This window comes from Limulus polyphemus, unplaced genomic scaffold (assembly GCF_000517525.1).
Source record: "Limulus polyphemus unplaced genomic scaffold, Limulus_polyphemus-2.1.2 Scaffold52, whole genome shotgun sequence".
Lineage (NCBI taxonomy): Eukaryota > Metazoa > Arthropoda > Merostomata > Xiphosura > Limulidae > Limulus > Limulus polyphemus.
Window position 1 is genome coordinate 27,397 of NW_013665662.1, and position 18,820 is coordinate 46,216.

At 34.0% G+C, this 18,820-nt stretch overlaps 2 protein-coding genes across 3 annotated transcripts in view; one reads left to right on the plus strand and one right to left on the minus strand.

Moving 5' to 3' along the window:
* LOC111086795 (annexin A13-like) overlaps nucleotides 1-18,820 on the plus strand; it is a 56,972-nt gene that overhangs the window by 20,229 nt on the left and 17,923 nt on the right. For both annotated transcript variants that reach the window (XM_022391099.1, XM_022391104.1), the window contains exons 2-8: nucleotides 788-863; nucleotides 1,903-1,997; nucleotides 6,219-6,332; nucleotides 7,020-7,076; nucleotides 13,664-13,697; nucleotides 14,821-14,969; nucleotides 16,867-17,044. In XM_022391099.1, the coding sequence (XP_022246807.1) occupies nucleotides 788-863; nucleotides 1,903-1,997; nucleotides 6,219-6,332; nucleotides 7,020-7,076; nucleotides 13,664-13,697; nucleotides 14,821-14,969; nucleotides 16,867-17,044 (703 nt within the window). The remainder of the gene's footprint in view (nucleotides 1-787; nucleotides 864-1,902; nucleotides 1,998-6,218; nucleotides 6,333-7,019; nucleotides 7,077-13,663; nucleotides 13,698-14,820; nucleotides 14,970-16,866; nucleotides 17,045-18,820) is intronic.
* On the minus strand, nucleotides 9,037-10,675 carry LOC106463290 (gamma-butyrobetaine dioxygenase-like). Its single transcript, XM_013923308.2, has one exon. The coding sequence runs from the start codon at nucleotides 10,616-10,618 to the stop codon at nucleotides 9,284-9,286; it is 1,335 nt and encodes a 444-aa protein (XP_013778762.1). The 5' UTR covers nucleotides 10,619-10,675; the 3' UTR covers nucleotides 9,037-9,283.

An 18,820-nucleotide genomic window follows, 5' to 3' on the forward strand; every position in this document is an offset into this window, starting at 1 on the left:
CTCAGATTGCGAGTCGAGTGCCTTAACTACCTGGCCATGCCGGGCTCTTTGGGAAGATGTCGACAAAAGAACAGTCAGTTGTTTAATTTTGGTGAAGTATTGATCTTAAGTAAGTCGACATGTTGGAGAACCAGCGATTCCTTTCGAGATCAGTTCCAGAGTATCTTCAGTTACAAATTGTGTTAGTCAGTCAGTTTTGAATTTGTGCCTTATATACTAGAAGAAATGTAACAAGTAAGTAGCTGCTTAGTTTTATTTGTGGGTTAGGACTACCGCTTTGTGAACTTGTAAAAGTTGCCGTAGAAGAAATAAAACTATTTCTTTTCCGTTAAGTGGATTGGAAAAAAAAAAGAATCCGCACAACTACAATAAATGTTATAATAATATATAACAGCTGTATTTGAGGTCAATTCCTGTGTTAATAAAACAATCATAATATCTCTTAGACATAAAAATCTTTAACAATATGACACATTATCCTGCGTTTTATCTCAGACTAATGTTTGAAACGTGTAGGATGGATAGGCAGTTAACTTAACATTCAGGACTTTTTTAGATATATTTATATAAAAGATATAGATTAGGAAGTGTATGAGAATTTTACAACACCTGATGCCCTTTAATTCAACATGAAAATTGGTTATTCTTGCCGTTGCTTGGATTACTATATCATGTTTCTACTCAAGAGTAGAAACATGATATATTTCTTACTTTATAATATAACTTTTTGTTTAGATGCTTTCGGAATATATAAGCGTTGTATTTTTTTTTTTTACATTATTTCTAGGGGACGATCAATGGAGTGTCAAACTTCAACGCCGAAAGGGCAGCGACTAAACTACATAGAGCTATGAGAGGGATAGGTAAGTATCATTAAGTAATTTTTAAATACAAAGACAATAAAATGATAATGAAAAAGAAACTGAAACTTGTAAGACGACTAGTATAACTCAGCTTGTTTGTTTTAGAGCAAAGCCACATTGAGTTATCTGCTGTGTCCACCGCGAGAAATCGAACCCCAGATTTTAGCTGGTTAGATCTCTGCTTAACAAACAGTGATGTGAACTAGAATCTCACCCAGTTTAAGTTTTAATTTTTCTCTGATAAAAATAATCTTAGGGCAAGAAAACCCCACTTATCCGAAAAAATTATTCGAATTTGTGCCTTATAAGTTATCATGCCAGAAAAAAAAAACCTGTAAAGCTGAGAAAAGTTAATAATATTGCTATACTCATAAAAACCGAAAAGCATTATGTTATTTTCTTTACTATGCAATCTAAATAATGAAAGGATTTACAATGTGAAGTATTACAGATCAAAGCATTTTATGTTTTTTTTGTGGCTTTTCTGTAGGTTTTTACGTTAAAATCTGAGTTAATAACTGCATGCTGGAGTGTTTAACAAATATCTGACGAATTACAGTATAGTTTAATTCTTTAGTTTCGGAGAAAAAAATCCACTTCAAAATACTGGTTTATAAGCTTTATTTTACTGGATTAGTCTCCATTTGTCCTGCTTGATAATCGTACCTTTATTTATTGTTAAGCATCAAGTCTACTCAAGCAGCAAAATGAAACTCTCGTTTTTACATTCGTAAGTTTACTTCACTCATTCGCAATATATTATTCCCAGACAGAGGATTGAATACTATTATTTTCATTAGTCTCCGTATCACGTACATTATCAGCATTATTCATAATAGTTTCAACTTTAGATAAATATTGCTTCATGTCAATGTATTTTTTGCAGAATATTATTGCAACGTGAGTAGCAAAATCCTGGCCCTTGCTACATGTTACATCATGTACGTGATGGCAACAGGTTGTATCATGGCATTTCATATCCTGTAAGAAAATAGGAATATTAGCTCAAAAATAATTGTATTTGTATGTGTGTTTACAGGAAGTGACGAACGAGTGATTATCGAAGTACTGACGAATCATTCCAACTATCAACGTCAAGAGGTGAAACAACAGTACAAGTCTATGTATAAAAGGGTAACAAAATTGAAATTTTGCCTTGTCGTTTGTTTATTTCTTCTTTATAAAGAAGGAACATATGTTTTCTTTTGTATTTTTATTCTGGCAAAAGTGTTTTTTGATTATTTCAGTTACCCAAAAACCATATATGAACACAAGTTACGTAAGTAACTGACAGAAAGAATTAAAATAATTTGTAGTCAAACGAAGAGATAACACTGTTTTAAAATTAAGTACGTATGTTAAGGTTCTGGCGATTGGATATCTGTCTCTATCATGGTCAGTAGCCTATATCTTACAGGACTTGGTAAGAAACATAGAGATTTAAGACTCCTCTATAAAGTAGATAAAATAGTCTCTCGCCTTCCTCTATAAATGTAAACATAACGTAATTCATAAAGAACTTAAAGTCAACATCTCAAGGGCCCCAAAACTCAGAAGCTTGGTTTCGTTTGATTTGGTTTGAAAGCTACACGAGGGCTAACTGCTTTAGCAGTGAAAGACTAGAGGGAAGGCAGCTAGTTGACATCACACACCACCAGCTCATAGGCTACTCTTTTACCAACGAATAATGGGATTGACCGTCACTTTTGATTGTAGTTTTTAGCGTTGTAAGCCTATAGACTTACCGCTGAGCTACTGGAGGGCACCAGTAATAGCGCCCGAAGAACGAGTTAAGTAACGGATCAAACTTCGTCCTAACACACAACAAATTATAGATACAACTATAACTAGAAGAAAGAAGAATTCAGAATCAAAATAAAGACTGCAGTCCATAAATCATTAAAATGTAAACCGCACTACAATTCCGTCCTAACAACATAAAAAATTCCCTCGAAAATTTGAAGTTCTTTCCAAACAAAGATAATGACTTTTTAATCATGAGGAATATACAGTTAAACTCTAGAGAAGAAGATTAAGTCTAACCAACTCGTTAATACAGAAAAAAGGATAAACCAAATCCTCAAGTGAAAACAAAAAGAACTTGGAATAGAAACAGTCCAATAATTAACAGTACCCCACAGCAGCACCCCACACATCTATAGATACCTAAAATTCATATACAAGCCTACCGTCTTCGTCCCATAGTTAACTGCAGAGATTCACTCCTTAGCTAGATATCTCGTAGATATAATATGACCATTAATCAGTAAAACAATCTTTGATGTTAAAAACTCAGTTCAGATTATAAACTACTATACAACTACTATAACTTCACAGGGTATCCAACCTAACTTACCTACTCTTGTAGATACACTGTCAACAGCTTGAAAATGATAAAAATCACAAGTAACTCATCAAGTTAACAATCTACACGACAATAGAACTCACAACTTTCTGTTTCAACGCATCTTGTTTCCAACTTGATGATAAATACTATCAACATATGGACAAGATTCCATAATTAATGAATTATCTAAAGAAACAATACCCAGTAATACAAGTCACAACGGAAGTATGGGAAGATAAGAAACTCTCATTCTTAGTCATAATTGTTACTCACATACCACAGGAGTTTACAAGAAACCCGCAGATATGGATAAATCAACCTAACCCAACAGTGTAAAGACGGACATCATAGACTACCTAGTCTTCAGAACGAAAAACATTATAATACTATAAATCAACCTAACCCAACAGTGTAAAGACGGACATTATAGACTGCCTAGTCTTCAGAACGAACAACATTATAATACTATAAATCAACCTAACTCAACAGTGTAAAAATGGACATCATAGCCTACCTAATCTTCAGAACAAACAACATTATAATACTATAAATCAACCTAACCCAACAGTGTAAAGGTGGACATCATAGACTACCTAATCTTCAGAACAAACAACGTTATAATACTATAAATCAACCTAACCCAACAGTGTAAAGATGGACATAATAGATTACCTAGTCTGCAGAGCAAACAACATTATAATACTATAAATCAACCTAACCCAACAGTGTAAAGGTGGACATCATAGACTACCTAGTCTTCAGAACGAACAACATAATACTATAAATCAGCCTAACTCAACAGTGTAAAAATGGACATCATAGCCTACCTAGTCTTCAGAACGAACAACATTATAATACTATAAATCAGCCTAACCCAACAGTGTAAAGGTGGACATCATAGACTACCTAATCTTCAGAACAAACAACGTTATAATACTATAAATCAACCTAACCCAACAGTGTAAAGATGGACATCATAGTCTACCTAATCTTCAGAACAAACAACGTTATAATACTATAAATCAACCTTACCCAACAGTGTAAAGATGGACATAATAGACTACCTAGTCTTCAGAACGAGCAATATTTGTAACATAAAAACTGCTGAGATGAGGATTAAAAAAATACATCACTACAGTCGTCCATGACAATAGATACCCTTAATAATTGATGAAGAAGAAAATAAAGAACATAAACACCAAGGAAAGAAGGGGGAAGGAAGAAAGTTGCAGACACCTAGCCATATTCTCCTGTATCACAGGTCTCTGTATAAACCATTTACTATGTCTCTTGTGAATGTGGACTCTAATACTTTAGGGGTTGGTTGTTCGTTACGGATTTCGCGCAAATCTACACGAGGGCTGTCTGCGCTAGCCGTCCCTAATTTAGCAGTGTAAGACTAGAGGTAAGGCAGCTAGTCATCACCACCCACCGCCAACTCTTGGCCTAGTCTTTTACCAACGAATAATGGGATTGGCCGTCACATTATAACGTCCCCACGGCTGAAAGGGTGAGCATGTTTGGTGTGATGGGGGGTTCGAACCCGCGACCCATAGATTGCGAGTCGAGCACCCTAACCACCTGGCCATGCCGGACCCAATACATTAGGGAAACAAAGACACTAACAAAAGTCAGAATTTGGTAGCATAACAGATATATCTATAATAATACATCATCTCAGAGAAGAAGACCTATAATAAAACGGAATTATACTAAAATAATGACATAGGAACCACATACGATAAAAATAAATATAAAAGGAGCTTCCTATTTGCACCTGTAAATGCTAACACACTAAGTCAGCCTAGCATAGAAGTAATAAAAACCTGGATACTACCCTTGAAATCATTCAAATAACTAGTTGATTCGAGTCCTCATCGGGAACCTCCGTAGAAATGGATATCACACCAGCCTTTCTAACAGAACGGAATCCTGGCTCCTCCTACCACAGAAAGTATAGTCCTTTTCAGGCCTTCCTTCAGTATGGCGTTAGATAAGCAGCCGGAACTTTGGATATGTTGTAATTAGTATCTAGCAATAAAAAAAATCAACTAATTAATGATTAGAATTAAATGATCGTATGTCGGGCAAGTGTGTGTCCCTATAGATTATGTGTTAGTGATAGCTTTGATGTTCATAGCTTTTTTTTAATGGTTGATTATTTCGAAAAAGCAATGCACGTAGAACCTGGAATTTCGCTCAGTTCCTTTTTATTGTAAATAAGTTAATGAACATAATAAGAGATTTATAGAGTTATAAAAATTGAAAAAATCCCCCCCCCTTTTTTTTTCTTCTACAAAGTCGATTTTTATAGAGCATAAATGTTTTAATGCCCCGAATAGTAGCTTGTTTTATTAATGTTTTTGTTTAGCAATGCCTACCGAATTATATCATATAATAGTATCGTTTTTGTTTCAGAACGGGATGGTTACTGACGTAACTAAGACTAAGGTTTCTCTGCAAATAAATAAAATTAAAAGAACAATTATGTGCGCACAGAGATAGGGATTTTCGAATACAAGAACGCTAAATGAATTGTTAATGTAATCCATATAATTTCACACCTTTTTTCAATATTCAATGAGCTGTCGGGCCTACACGAGTTTCAAAAGTATCCAGCGCTTGGAAACAAAATGCTTAACTCCTGTTTGTAGATTCTGCTTATACAGACCAAATAGTTGTACAGACTTTAATTACTGCTGTGAATTCATCTCATTACTTCAACCAGATTCTTGACATAAGAGTTAGACCACCATCGGCTTGGCTTGGTGACACAACAATCAGTGTTTAAGTAACTCTGGATTAGAATTTGATAACGTCATCAAATTCCCCAAACAAAGTCTGTACTCACCAATAAAACTTTGACATTCTAAAACTGAGAAAAATACGCTCTCTTTAAAAGGGGAAATAAATTTAACGATTAATAAACTTTGTAAATAATAATTTTATTTTTCTAAATAGATGTATATATATATATATATATATTTACTTTCTTTTTTCCTTGAAAGTCACTGGCGAAAGAACTGAAAGAAGAACTAGGAGGCTTGTTTGAAGACACCTGTCTAGCTTTGCTTAAGTCACACGCAGAGCATCGAATTGACTGTTTATATAACGCAGTCAAGGTATCTATTTTTTTTTGTCTGTACCGAAAAAACATGTCATGCATTTATAAGTATGTTCATGAAAAACTCTAAACAAATATTTTTAGTAAACTGAATGGCGTTTCAAATAAATCAGCATGATGGAAGAGATAGTAATCATGAACATTTTAACGAAATGGAAAACGTTATAAATAGAGGTTTATAAAATAATTACAAAATGAATTTAATTATTCATATAGCTGTTAAAAATTATCGGCATTAAAAAAAATGTCAAGGAATAATTCGGTCATGCTTAGGTTAACTATACTTTCATAGTGTTATGATTTGGGTTAACTATACTTTTATAGTGTTATGATTTGGGTTAACTATACTTTCATAGTGTTATGAATTGGGTTAACTATACTTTTATAGTGTTATGATTTGGGTTAACTATACTTTTATTGTGTTATGATTTGGGTTAACTATACTTTTATTGTGTTATGATTTGGGTTAACTATACTTTTATTGTGTTATGAGTTGGGTTAACTATACTTTAAAGTGTTATATTTTCAATCAGAACTAGAAAAAGTCTTGCATATAATTCTAAATAATTTAAAGCGGTCGTGATATTGAATGTTTCTCATTTTTCAACGATGTTTAAATATAGAAAACGTATGATTTTTTTTTCTTTTTGAGTGTTTGTGTAATACATGTTTTGTCCTCTTGCAGGACACTGGTGTTGATGAAAAATGTATCGTCGAAACTCTTTGCCTACAAACTGGCACGGTACGTTTCAATTATGCATTCAGAGTCTGAATGAAAGTTATATATATTTTCCAAAATTCTGCTTTCGATTCTGCCCAGCAGTCAGTGCTTGGATTCTTGCAGGTTACCTTTATGACATTTTATGCAGATTACCTTTATGACATTTTAGATTCTACTTTCACAATTTCAACCTCAACGTTACATTAGAAATTAGTATTGTAAGCTAAGACTATATAAAAAGACGAATCTTCATAATTCTAAAAAAACAACTACCTAAAAACCATCATAAGTTACAACATTTTCAAACAAAGTAAGATTGATATCGAGAATTATTTTAATTTTTAAGTTATGCACATTAGGAAATAAAGGAAAGACCACAAATATTATTGACTGTTACAAAATATTATGTTATTCAATTAATTTGTATAAAAAATAACAAGAAGGAATGAATCTTCAATAGTCGCGACACTTGAAATTCTTTTGGGCAGGATAAGAGTAACTTAATCTATGACACCTTTTTTTCCCCCTTTTATTAGCTATATTTTTGTGCGCCAGCAGTACAAAGCATGGGGGCGCACTTATACTCAATTCGATTTTATTACTTATCAGAACCTCACCAGCATACCCGTAAATTGAAATTCTTTGAGGCAGGATTAGAGAAAATTAATCTATGAGACCTTGGACTTGGTCGTATACATCAATCGAAAGGGTTTGACTTCCTGAGTCCAAAACTGTAATTATATCTAAAATCAGTCAAGAGCTGACGGATCTATGAGCTAAACGTTTGTATTTGAAAAAAAGGCAGAGCCATTCAATGAGCTGTTATGCCGCGACTGAAAATCAGGTCTTTAATAAACGACAACATATACGGTAATTTATTAATATTAAAAAATAAACAATATGACTAAAAGCTGTTAAGTACTTTTGCTCTAGAATACTAAGATGATCATCATCATCGCTTCAAGGAGAAGGCCAATGTCATAATTACACACTCGTGCACAAACATTCGAATTCTCGAGGGAATTTATTAGAAAAAAGGAAGATAATGTCACATCACGATTCACCACACAAAATAACTTAATCTTAGAAATAATAGCTGTCAAGTCATTGGGAAAACGAAATGGTAATGTCACATACTGATTGAGGTAAAAGTACATTTTAACATTGTTAATGACAAGTGTTGTGTTTTTCATGCGAGGGTAATATCACAGGGAACATTCAAATACTGTTAAGTATCAATAAGGGTAATATGTGTTGTTAATTAATCGTTCAGAAGTATTTCTATGACGAAGACAATAGTCGTCAGGTTATCACATTGAATGGTAAAGTTATATGCTGGTTGATCGCACATGAAACACTTGATTGTCGGAGATCTTAACCCCTAGGTTATCAAAACAAATGTCAAAGTCATTTATTACCATCATGAAAACAAAACATAATAATAAAAGGGAAAGATTGTAAAAATAAAAGCAGCCTAAGCTGCAACTTATCCAGTTTTGTCCCGAACCTGCAACAGACACTAAGGTGGTGTTGGACATTTTACTTGTAGCGTTTGTTTGGCAAATTTACCGATGCAGGGTTTTTTTGTGCTTGGATCAGCTAGTAACGAAGCCATTGCACCTCTTTCTCCACCTGTAATAATGGATCCCACATTCAGTTGTAGAGGGTCCAGTCTCTAGGTGATTCACTTGTAACATACGTAGATGAATATATTAAATTTCCGGTTCAGTGTAGAATTAGTCTCTTAAGATTAATAGATACATTCTACCATCTTAGGTTGATAGATAATTCGTTGATAATTGAAATTACTAGGCGTTAAAGTTTTCGAACTTTGCTCTTGTATATTTATACACGCATAAATGCATATATAATGTAAAGATTGTTGTCAGTTTTTCTGACAGCAGTCAGTGTTTGGACTTTTGAAGGTTTTCAATGATAATGATGGACACTTCTACCACATTTTACATTGGCATTGGCTTTATAAACTAAGACTTTGTTACAAAATAGGAGTGCTCAAGGCTCCAAAGGAAACATGTTTACAAATCAACATACGTATACCATTTTGTCAAATACTAGGTGATTTTTATTCAGAGTAACTTCCACGTTTGACTAACATATACTTAAAAAATATTACTCACGTGTTGTAAGCAGAAATTTACTAATTTACTAAAATAAAGAAAGCAATATAACTAAAAACAGTTAATTAACTCCGCTTTTAATAATAAGCATTACACGTTGACATGGAGATGTTCATACAGAGCTTCCAGTTCGTCCCAATCGACGTAACATCCTTGCAGAAACCTAAAAACTTTATTGGGATCAAAGCTCTCTCTACCGTGTAGAATCCTACGATTATGGAATATTGCTAGGTCTCCTGGGTTAAGATACAGGGTCCAAGACATCGAAGGGTCTGTAATTTTACTTGAGAATGTCTGGTAGGCCAAATAGAATGGTTTCGTTTCCTCTACAGGTAGTAAAGGCGCTCGAAAAGAAATACTACTGTAATGGATCTCCTGGATTTCTCCTGCTTTGTTAGTTGTGATAATGGGCCACTCAGCTCTATACCATCGATCCCGTTCTGCATCGAAAAGAGAGAAAGGAACAGGCGTGGAACAAAGTATATTAAAGTGATCAGGGTGATTGTCTCTTAACCACTCTGCTATCGCGTAACCATCAATGAATAAAGATTTTCCTCCTGCCTTATCGTGTCCTACAATATTTGGGTCAGCCGAATGCAAACAGTGGAGAAGAAGGGCTCCTGGGGATCGTTCTCTGTAAGTTAGATCTGTATGTGGTGTAAGTTTTCTTCCAGTGGATTCTAGATGAGCATTAGGATCTGGGTTCTGTATTATGTCAGAAGTCACCCCATGCCCTGACTCACGGATGTAGGCAAATCTCTTGCCAACTTCCACCGTTTGACTTACCTTTATAGGCACACCTCTAATCAGTGCTATGCCATAAGTAAGTAGCAGTTCAGTGGTTTGTTTTAGAACTGACTTGCTCTCCATTAAGTCGGAATACTCTACGCTCACTTTTGTTTCTTCTATTGGGTTTTTATTCCACAAAATTCGTTGAGGTCTTTTTCTTGTGTACATATTATTTCTTGGTTGAATCAGCACATGTCCATCACTCGTCGTAACTGGGAGAAATTCACGCAACCAATCAGCAGAGAAGACACTCGTGTGCTTTTTCTCTTTTCCAAAAGATGGCCATTCAATTTCTAATTTATCAGCTCCTTTGATGTAAAACTTCGAAGGTTGGATATTAATGTCCAACGAAGTGACGTCTACGAGTTTTTGACGAGTTTCTGGGTGGACACACTTAGAGCATAAGCAACTATCACGAAGCCAAATATTTGAAAAGTCACAAGAGCTGTTGTCGTTAAAAACCACTCGTAACTGACTGTCATGGATATGCAAAACTTCAGTAATTTTAACTCCAGTTGATTTCGGCCTAACATTTTTATTGGAGACGCCGATACTCAAGATATGTGCTTGGTAAAATGGTAAAGTTGGACTTGTCGTTTTTAGTCGACGAATAATCTGAGACACAAACCGTTGCATGATGAATCTCCGTATTGAAATACAGACATCGGTTGAAGGTACATTAAGTAGTGGCAATCTTTCTGAGAATCTTTGGACTTATGTTACAGATGATGAAAAATACTTATTACGTGTTCACTCTTTTTCTTTCGGTATAATCCAATGTCCATGACCTACAAGAACTGCTGAAGTTAAGTCTCGCGCAACGTGCCTGTACTTTTTCTAATGTAGTTGTAGGATATTTAATTAGATGATTTAAACCTTGACCTTCTACTATATACACGGCTCTAACGCGTTATAAAAGCATTTCAAGATGGCGGGTATACGATGATCCCTGTAATATTCGCAATGTAATGATAATCAACATCTTAATGTGTGAAAAAATGGTAAATATCTCACGTTGAAAAGCAAAAATATTTACATTTTTTGCTACGTTTTTTAATGGTTAAAAATATGAAATAGATTAGTTATATTCAAACAAATATCATGAAATTAATAGCAATGAACTCATAAGGGACGTATTTTTAATATTTCTAAAAGTTTAATTTAATTGAGATTTTTATTTTTTACAGCATTTTTTGTATATGCATAAAAATCTTTTAGTAGAAACACTTTTATAAAATAACCAAGGAAATGTTTTATTATCGGCAAATGATACATTTAACTTGCTTTTTCATTTTATCATTTTTTATTTTATTGCAGAAAACTTCGTTTTTAGCCCATGTATGGAGGAAGGCCAGGCATGGCCAAGTGGTTAGGGAGCTCAACTCGCAATCTGCGGGTCGCGGGTTCGAATTCCCGTCCCACGAAACGTGCTCGCCCTTTCGGCCATGGGGGAGTTATAATGTGACGATCAATCCCACTATTCGTTGGTAAAAGAGTAGCCCAAGTGTTGGCGGTGGGTGGTGAGGACTAGCTGCCTTACCTCTAGTCTTACACTGCTAACTTAGGGACAGCCGTCGTGTAGCTTTGCGCGAAATTCAAATCCAAACAAACCAAACCTTTTGAAGAAAACGTAACTTATGCAATGAAAGCAAAAATTAAGTATATATTTCTAAGATAGATCAAAAGATTTTTTTACTAGTTTGTTTTAAACATTTTACGCAAAGCTACACATATCCATCCTTGATTTTGAACTGATAGAATAGAGAGAAGAAAAATAGTCAACAGCACCCACCGCCATCTTTTGGACTACTCTGATCGTGGGACTTGACCGACACTCTTAGAACACACTTAATGGCCCAAAATACAAAGCGCGATTTTGCAGAAATGAGACGCGAACCAAGGACCCTCGGATCCATATTCCGGTATGTTAACCTCTAGGCCTCACCCGATCTAAAACGAATTGAACCTCATACCTTAGATAAAACTCGATGACGTTATTTGCTTAAAGTTAACAAAAAGTTACAATTGAGGGAAGTTACAAAATACAACTAGGCTAGTAGAGTAAACCAAGACGAAATTCTTAGTTAGGCATTGTTTCTTTTATAATAATATATGATTATATATAATTTAATTTCAGTTTTAATTCTGCTAATTTTTTGATGATTATAGAATGCCTACTTTATAGTGCTGCTTTTAAAACAATACCTTGAAATTAATGTGAAGTAGTAGAAATGAGAGGGGGGAGGCACAACTTGCAACTCAGCTCTACCATCCCTAAACCGCTGTTACTTTCAGTTCTCGCACCTTCGAATTGTAAGGACATGAATCCGAGTATACACAGATCTCATCTCATCTATGCTATTCTCATTAACTGTTAATTCCAGTTGTCACTTCATGGTTTGTAAAGACGTGAATCCAAACTAGGGAGGGAGTACAACTAATGACTCAACTCTATCCCTTTCCAACTGCTTTTACTTTCAGCTTTCATTCTATTGATTTGCAAGGAATTGATTATTTTTATCAATCTCCTGACTTAATATTCTAAGCTTATATACGTGTGTACGTACCTATAGGTGTGTTTCTGATTCAGATTGTTCTTTAACTCTGAGTGTTTCAGGGGTTAAAGTTACAATCGTCTCTTTATTAATTTACGGTTAAAATGACAACTTCGAAACAAAGTTGGCGTTAGTGATGATATTCCTACACAAAAACGTTACATAAAAACGAACAAAATAAACATAATTAACTTACAATATCGATAACTGTAATATTAACGAACTGTGTCAACTTGTATTACTTGTAAATCTAAATAATAAAGTTTTAATAATTTTAATTCCATTATGCAAGATGCACAGGCGGCGAGTGAATCTTTGGTTTTGGTAGGATATTCCTTCATGTGTGTGGAATTACACAGTTGGAAAGAATCATTTCGTGTTCCTTAATGAATAAACTCTCCTCAGCGACTCACGTGCACCCTCTTTCGATCTCTCTGTACAATATTTTTTAGTTGGTGAGAATAAATAATGCTCGGTGATGGGCGGTTTATTTGGAGAGGCTTAACCTTCTCAAGCGTCTTATACGCGCTGCCCCTGGCAAAATGCATTTGTTAAATGTATAACTTTTTATGTAATTATTTTTTCATCATAGCTACGTCATGGTTTGCTTTAAACGTAATGTGTTATTTGGTCTAGCTAAAAAAAAACACTTCCATCTTATTCTCATTAACTATACTAAATTTGGAAGATACTTTAGAAAAAGAAAAATAACAACAGTTATTCAATAAATCTGTGAATAAAAAAAATAGTTGTTTAAAACTGCTATTTAACCATCTGTGGAAACTGCAAAACTTGTAAATATTTATGTAAGAACGTTTGTTGAACTGAAGTAGTTGTGACATAGCACGTACACAACGTACATGCATGACGTGATATCTCTGACTCAGGGCAAAGTTAGTCTCGGTCGTTGCTACATTCTGCAAGTCCTTGATGAATTGGTCACTCATTAAGTAGTGAAACTAATAGATGTGAAGTATTCTGGACCAAAGTGTCATCGTCTCATATGGATTACAAAATTATTGTTATAGTATAAACATTTTTGCATTTGCCTCTCGTAAATCGTGAGGTTTTAGATTATTTCAAATTACTTTTTCATGTTAACTTTCACTGTTTATGTTTTTTGCAGGACCTGAAAGAGCTGCACATGCTGTTCAAAACCAGTAAGTGTATTTTAAATAAACTCGTTTCTTATTTTTCAGTTCCGTATTTATTCATGGCCCTTGTTACGTTACCTTAGATTTACATATACTCAGGAATATAGTAATTTATCTTGTCATTTGACTTGAATAACGATGAAATAAATTTTCTTTCAAACTTGTGTAGCTTTGTGCTTAATTCCAAACAATCTCTCCAATCTTTCAAACTTAAAAGCTCGTGTCATAGTCAGAGGGCACTTAACAACAGAAAATAGTTAACCATCTTAATGTCGAAAATTCGAGATCATATTTCGACCTTCCTATTGATCTTCTTTTGCTTGCTAATTATTTAACGAAGTTACTTCATCAAGAGAGACACCCCATTGAGAAAGGATCAAGTATAGTTCAAAATATCAATTTTCTTAAACATGGTTTTGTCATTAGATGACTTGGCCTTTGACTATTTAGTCGCTAAGCGGTTTATACGTCTTCAAACGTGAAATTCGCGCAAAAGGAAATATTAAGAAAGTTTAAATTATAATATCTCTCAAACCTCCCGAGCTTCAATGCACTTTATTTGATAGTCACGTGATGATTTTATTGGGAACTTAATTATGAATGATAAACGAAAGTAGTGCATGATAGTATTATTAGTTTAGATCGGCATATATTGTCATCATCCACATTTGGTGTGAGCTAAATGTTATTCTACAGAGATAGAGATGATTATTGGTTATTTTTGGATTTGTAAGCATATTGACACTGTTTTAAAGTCTGCATACCCTTAGAAACATAAAATAAACAATGATTAAGACCCACCCTATATGTGGTTTAAATTACTGGTGAAATAAATGCGGAATCGTCATGTTTTACGAACGTAACCGCGCATGTGCAAAACGGTATAGTCTATTCAGCGTTGAAAATAAATGAGAATAGCCTCTGTAACATTATTATGATTGGGCTAGTTTCACCTTAAAAAAGATTCAAACTTTAGTATTTACTGATTTAATTATCTTTTATGTACCTCTTAGGTATTGTACAAGAATACAATTGCAGAGCAGATCTCTTTCTTTCTGACTTTAGTTTTTTTTTAGCCGAATGTAAATTAATTGATTATTTTCTGTCTAACATATGAAGTTATTTTCAGAATATAACAAGGATTTAGATGACTACTTGTTTAGTAAAGTGAATGAAGGAATACGACCTTTAATTAAAGCTTTATTAATCTATGGGAGGGAACCTAACACTGATCCAGATTTAGAGCTGGCAGAAAATGATGCACAAGACTTAGCAAAGGTAAGTCACTAGCTTCTTACCTGTTGTTTATGTCATCAAATGATAAAAAATGATCCTGTAAGAAATGGTAGAAAAAGCTTTATTACTATAATTATATGATTTAAACAAATATTTCAATTTTTCAATATATATATTTTTGGTATCAGAAAGTTATTTTCCTTAAACATTATTTCGAAAGAAAACAATTCATTACATTATTGAAACCGTTTCAAAGTAATATTGGCTCAAGGCATTACATAATTTAGTATAAAGCACCTACTTAATACTAAATATGTATTTCTCGGCTTCTTCAATGAAACACCTTTTTAACCTTGCAATATTTAGTATGCATACTGAATACTGCTGAAGGAATGCATGCTAAGATTAAATAGGTTTTAAAACCTACTTAACCTTATCATTTATTATTCAGCTCCTACAATATAACATTCACTATGAAAACCTACTTAACCTTTACACGTATTCCTCAGCTCCTAAAATGTGCATTCCTTACGTCCTACAATAGTGATGATTAATAATCTTGGCGTGTACTCCTCAACTCTTACTATTTTAATATATAACACCTATTTACTCTTAGCGTATTCTCCAGCTCCTACAATATAATATTTAGTATAAAAACCTATTTAATCTTAGCGTGTATTCCTTACCTCCTACAAGTTAATATTTTATATATTTTCTTGTATGTCGCCGTTTTGTTTCCGATTCATTGGCTAAGCTAAAAATGTATGGACATCAATGAAATGATAAAACTCATTTCTTACATGTGTGTATTTGTCCAAAATGGTTTTCATTATTTAGTTAATGTACAAGATTGTTTTCTGAAGAAGCATAAAATAAGCCAATTTTTATATCATGATTACTTCAAATTGAAAGTATACCTTGAAATGCAGTTAGAACTTTGATACACATTATAGAGTTTGTTTGAGCCTACCACGTGACAGTACCTCTGAGAGAAGTCAAGGTCTTCTTTAATGTCATGCCCTTTGGAAATTGTATTAAGTTGTAGAAAATACCAAATGAAACATTTTATACCAAAAATGATCAAACTGCTCCTCTAGAACAACAGATATAGACATAAGGCACAACTTCCACAAGATTAAAATCCAAACATTTCAAAGGCTGTTACACAAACCTAGGTTTGAGGTGTAAAGATTCTTAAGCCTAAATGGTGTTAAAATTAACGCGACCTACAAGTACTGTGCTGTAGCTACTTCTAAATAATCTAAATAATGACACAAAATTCAGTGTAAGAATATCTTATCGTGTCACCAGAATGTCAATACTGTTGTCAGATTGTATGCTGAACGGTTCTTAGATGGACGCCATCCTTCACGTCAGGTGATAGAAAATGTGTATCTGCGGCTGCGTACTACAGACTCATATACGCAATTCGGAAAGAAAAAGAACAGCAACCAATATTGACAATAAAGAAACCATTAGAGTATTTGTTACAGGTAGGCAGCTACCATTTCGTAATAGTGTGGTGATGTTTACTTCAACTACATTTGATGTAGAGCGAGTTTGGTAATTTTTGGTTTAAAATTGTTCATTAATTATTGCTTATGTCTTCACAACTGACAATTTTGATGTACAATGCATATGAATAAATGTTTCAAAGGAAAGTTAGATTTGAATTACTTCAACGATACTGTCACAGGATAAGCGTACCACTAATAGCCATTTTTACTATACTTCCTGAATTATTTGCTTATTATTTGACATTTGAACCAACCGGTATATATAGCATATGTTGTCCATAATCAAACTGCCTTAATTAATTAAAATACGGTGTGCTTTGTCACTGTTAAACACGACAGTTATTTATTGATCTAAACCTCGGACCAATCTGGTATTTTATAAAGGATTGAATTATTTTTCTTCTTAATTCCTTGTAACACAGACAGAGCCTTCTACATGGGTTGCGCAAAATAGCATCTTCCTGAAGCTCTTGACGTCGAGAAATCCCATTCAACAACAATTGGCTTTTCAAGCTTATAAAAGAAATACCAACTCATCAGTCGCTGATACAATTAATTCCAAATTTAGTGGACCGACGAAAGAAGTCTACGTCACTGTTGGTAAATTGCGTTTCAGTTTCCCTTAGATGTTAATTTATGTTCGGCGTTTAATATATATGTGTTTTGATTATAAAAGCCACATATCACGTTTATGCTTAAAGTAAATAATCAATTTTAATTCTGAAAGATCACGTTTGTTTTGTTTTATGACTTTCATTCAACAATATGAAACTTACAAAAAAATAGATGTTATTTTTATGCTTTATTTCGGTTTACCTTTCTGATAATTTTAATATACATACCGTTACCGGTTATTCAAAAAGAAATAGATGACAGAAACATAGTTAGTTATCCGTAGATATGTAATGAATAGCGTTACAAATCTATACGAAAATTACACGGATATTTTTATGTAGAATCGTATGAACACTTACTTTACATAAACTAAAATGTTAATTTGAGGAGAATTAGGATAAGCAGAGTTATAATATTCATGACTACTTTAGACTATCAATTGAAAAACTTTCTTGAATTTACCGAGGTTGAGTACGTCATATTAAAACGATCTTGGAGGCTCACTACATCATTACAGCCCTTGCCACCACACCTAGTCATGCTCTATCTGACGACCGTGTATCTTGATAATAGCCCTGCAACATAGCTTCCACGTCAAAAGCACACCAAACTTCCCTGTTAGCTTTCCATAATATATCTAGTGTATGAGAATGACAGTTTCCCGGCACCAGTTCATTCACACAGAAATCCTTACTTAACCAGTATGTCTTCATATGCTATGAATACCATACCCGTTTCATTCTCCAGCTTCTTGAGATATGCAACGGTTTAAGGGACGGTATGACTGAAAACTTTATCTAGGTAAATTCATACGCTGTTGGCCTTGTTTCCAGACACAGCTCCTTCTTGATTATGTTGCATACTTTTGCCTGGGACACGTGGATGTTTTTGCCAACGACCTTGAAGTTCATGGATTCTCATTCATTACAAGACGTCACACTTTGCTTACCATTACTGAAATACGACTTGTTGTAGGTCTATTTCTGGGTGGTCGTGAGAAACAAACTTGATCCACATTCTATAGTTTTTTAACACCATTAAGTAAAAAGGAAATATTTCTGTCTTAGAACTTTTAGGTCTTTGATCTTAGCATATCTTTATGATCTTAGTGTATGTGTATTTTGTGTCGGAAATGGCTATTATTTACACTTCTCAAAAACGATCAATTTTCGGTGGCATCCCAATACCTTAAAAACACCAATGTCAAAATATAGTTCAAATAAATGTCGTTCCACCTCAACTTTAAATCAGTCGTTGTTGTCATGTGACTTGCTGATTTTCATATTCAAAATCGTTTTATTTTTACGTGCTCAACTCCTATATAAATTCATCTCCCCTCAGCCCTGCTCACAATATTAAACTTGTCAGCTGCTGCTTCCACACCATATACTGTGAGAATACTACTAACATTTCATATTCTTCATAACATTATTGTTTTGCGTGTTTCTATCCTAATTTATAACCACATATCGGTGTATCCCACAAATTATTTCGCGCAGTGAGACAAATCAAACTTGTAAAGAACAAATTAACAACTACATCTCTGACGCGAAAAAACCCCTTAAGAATAGGTTTCAAACACATCTAAGTTGGATCTCTGAACGTAACTTGTTTAAAAGAACAGTTAACTTTGTAACATCATACGCAGGAGTTCGTCCTGGATATAACAAAATAACGCAAAAAATAGTTTCTTCGGATCGGCGCACTACAACATTTGAGGAGGGCCCGGCATGGCCAGGTGGATAAGGCACTCGACTCACA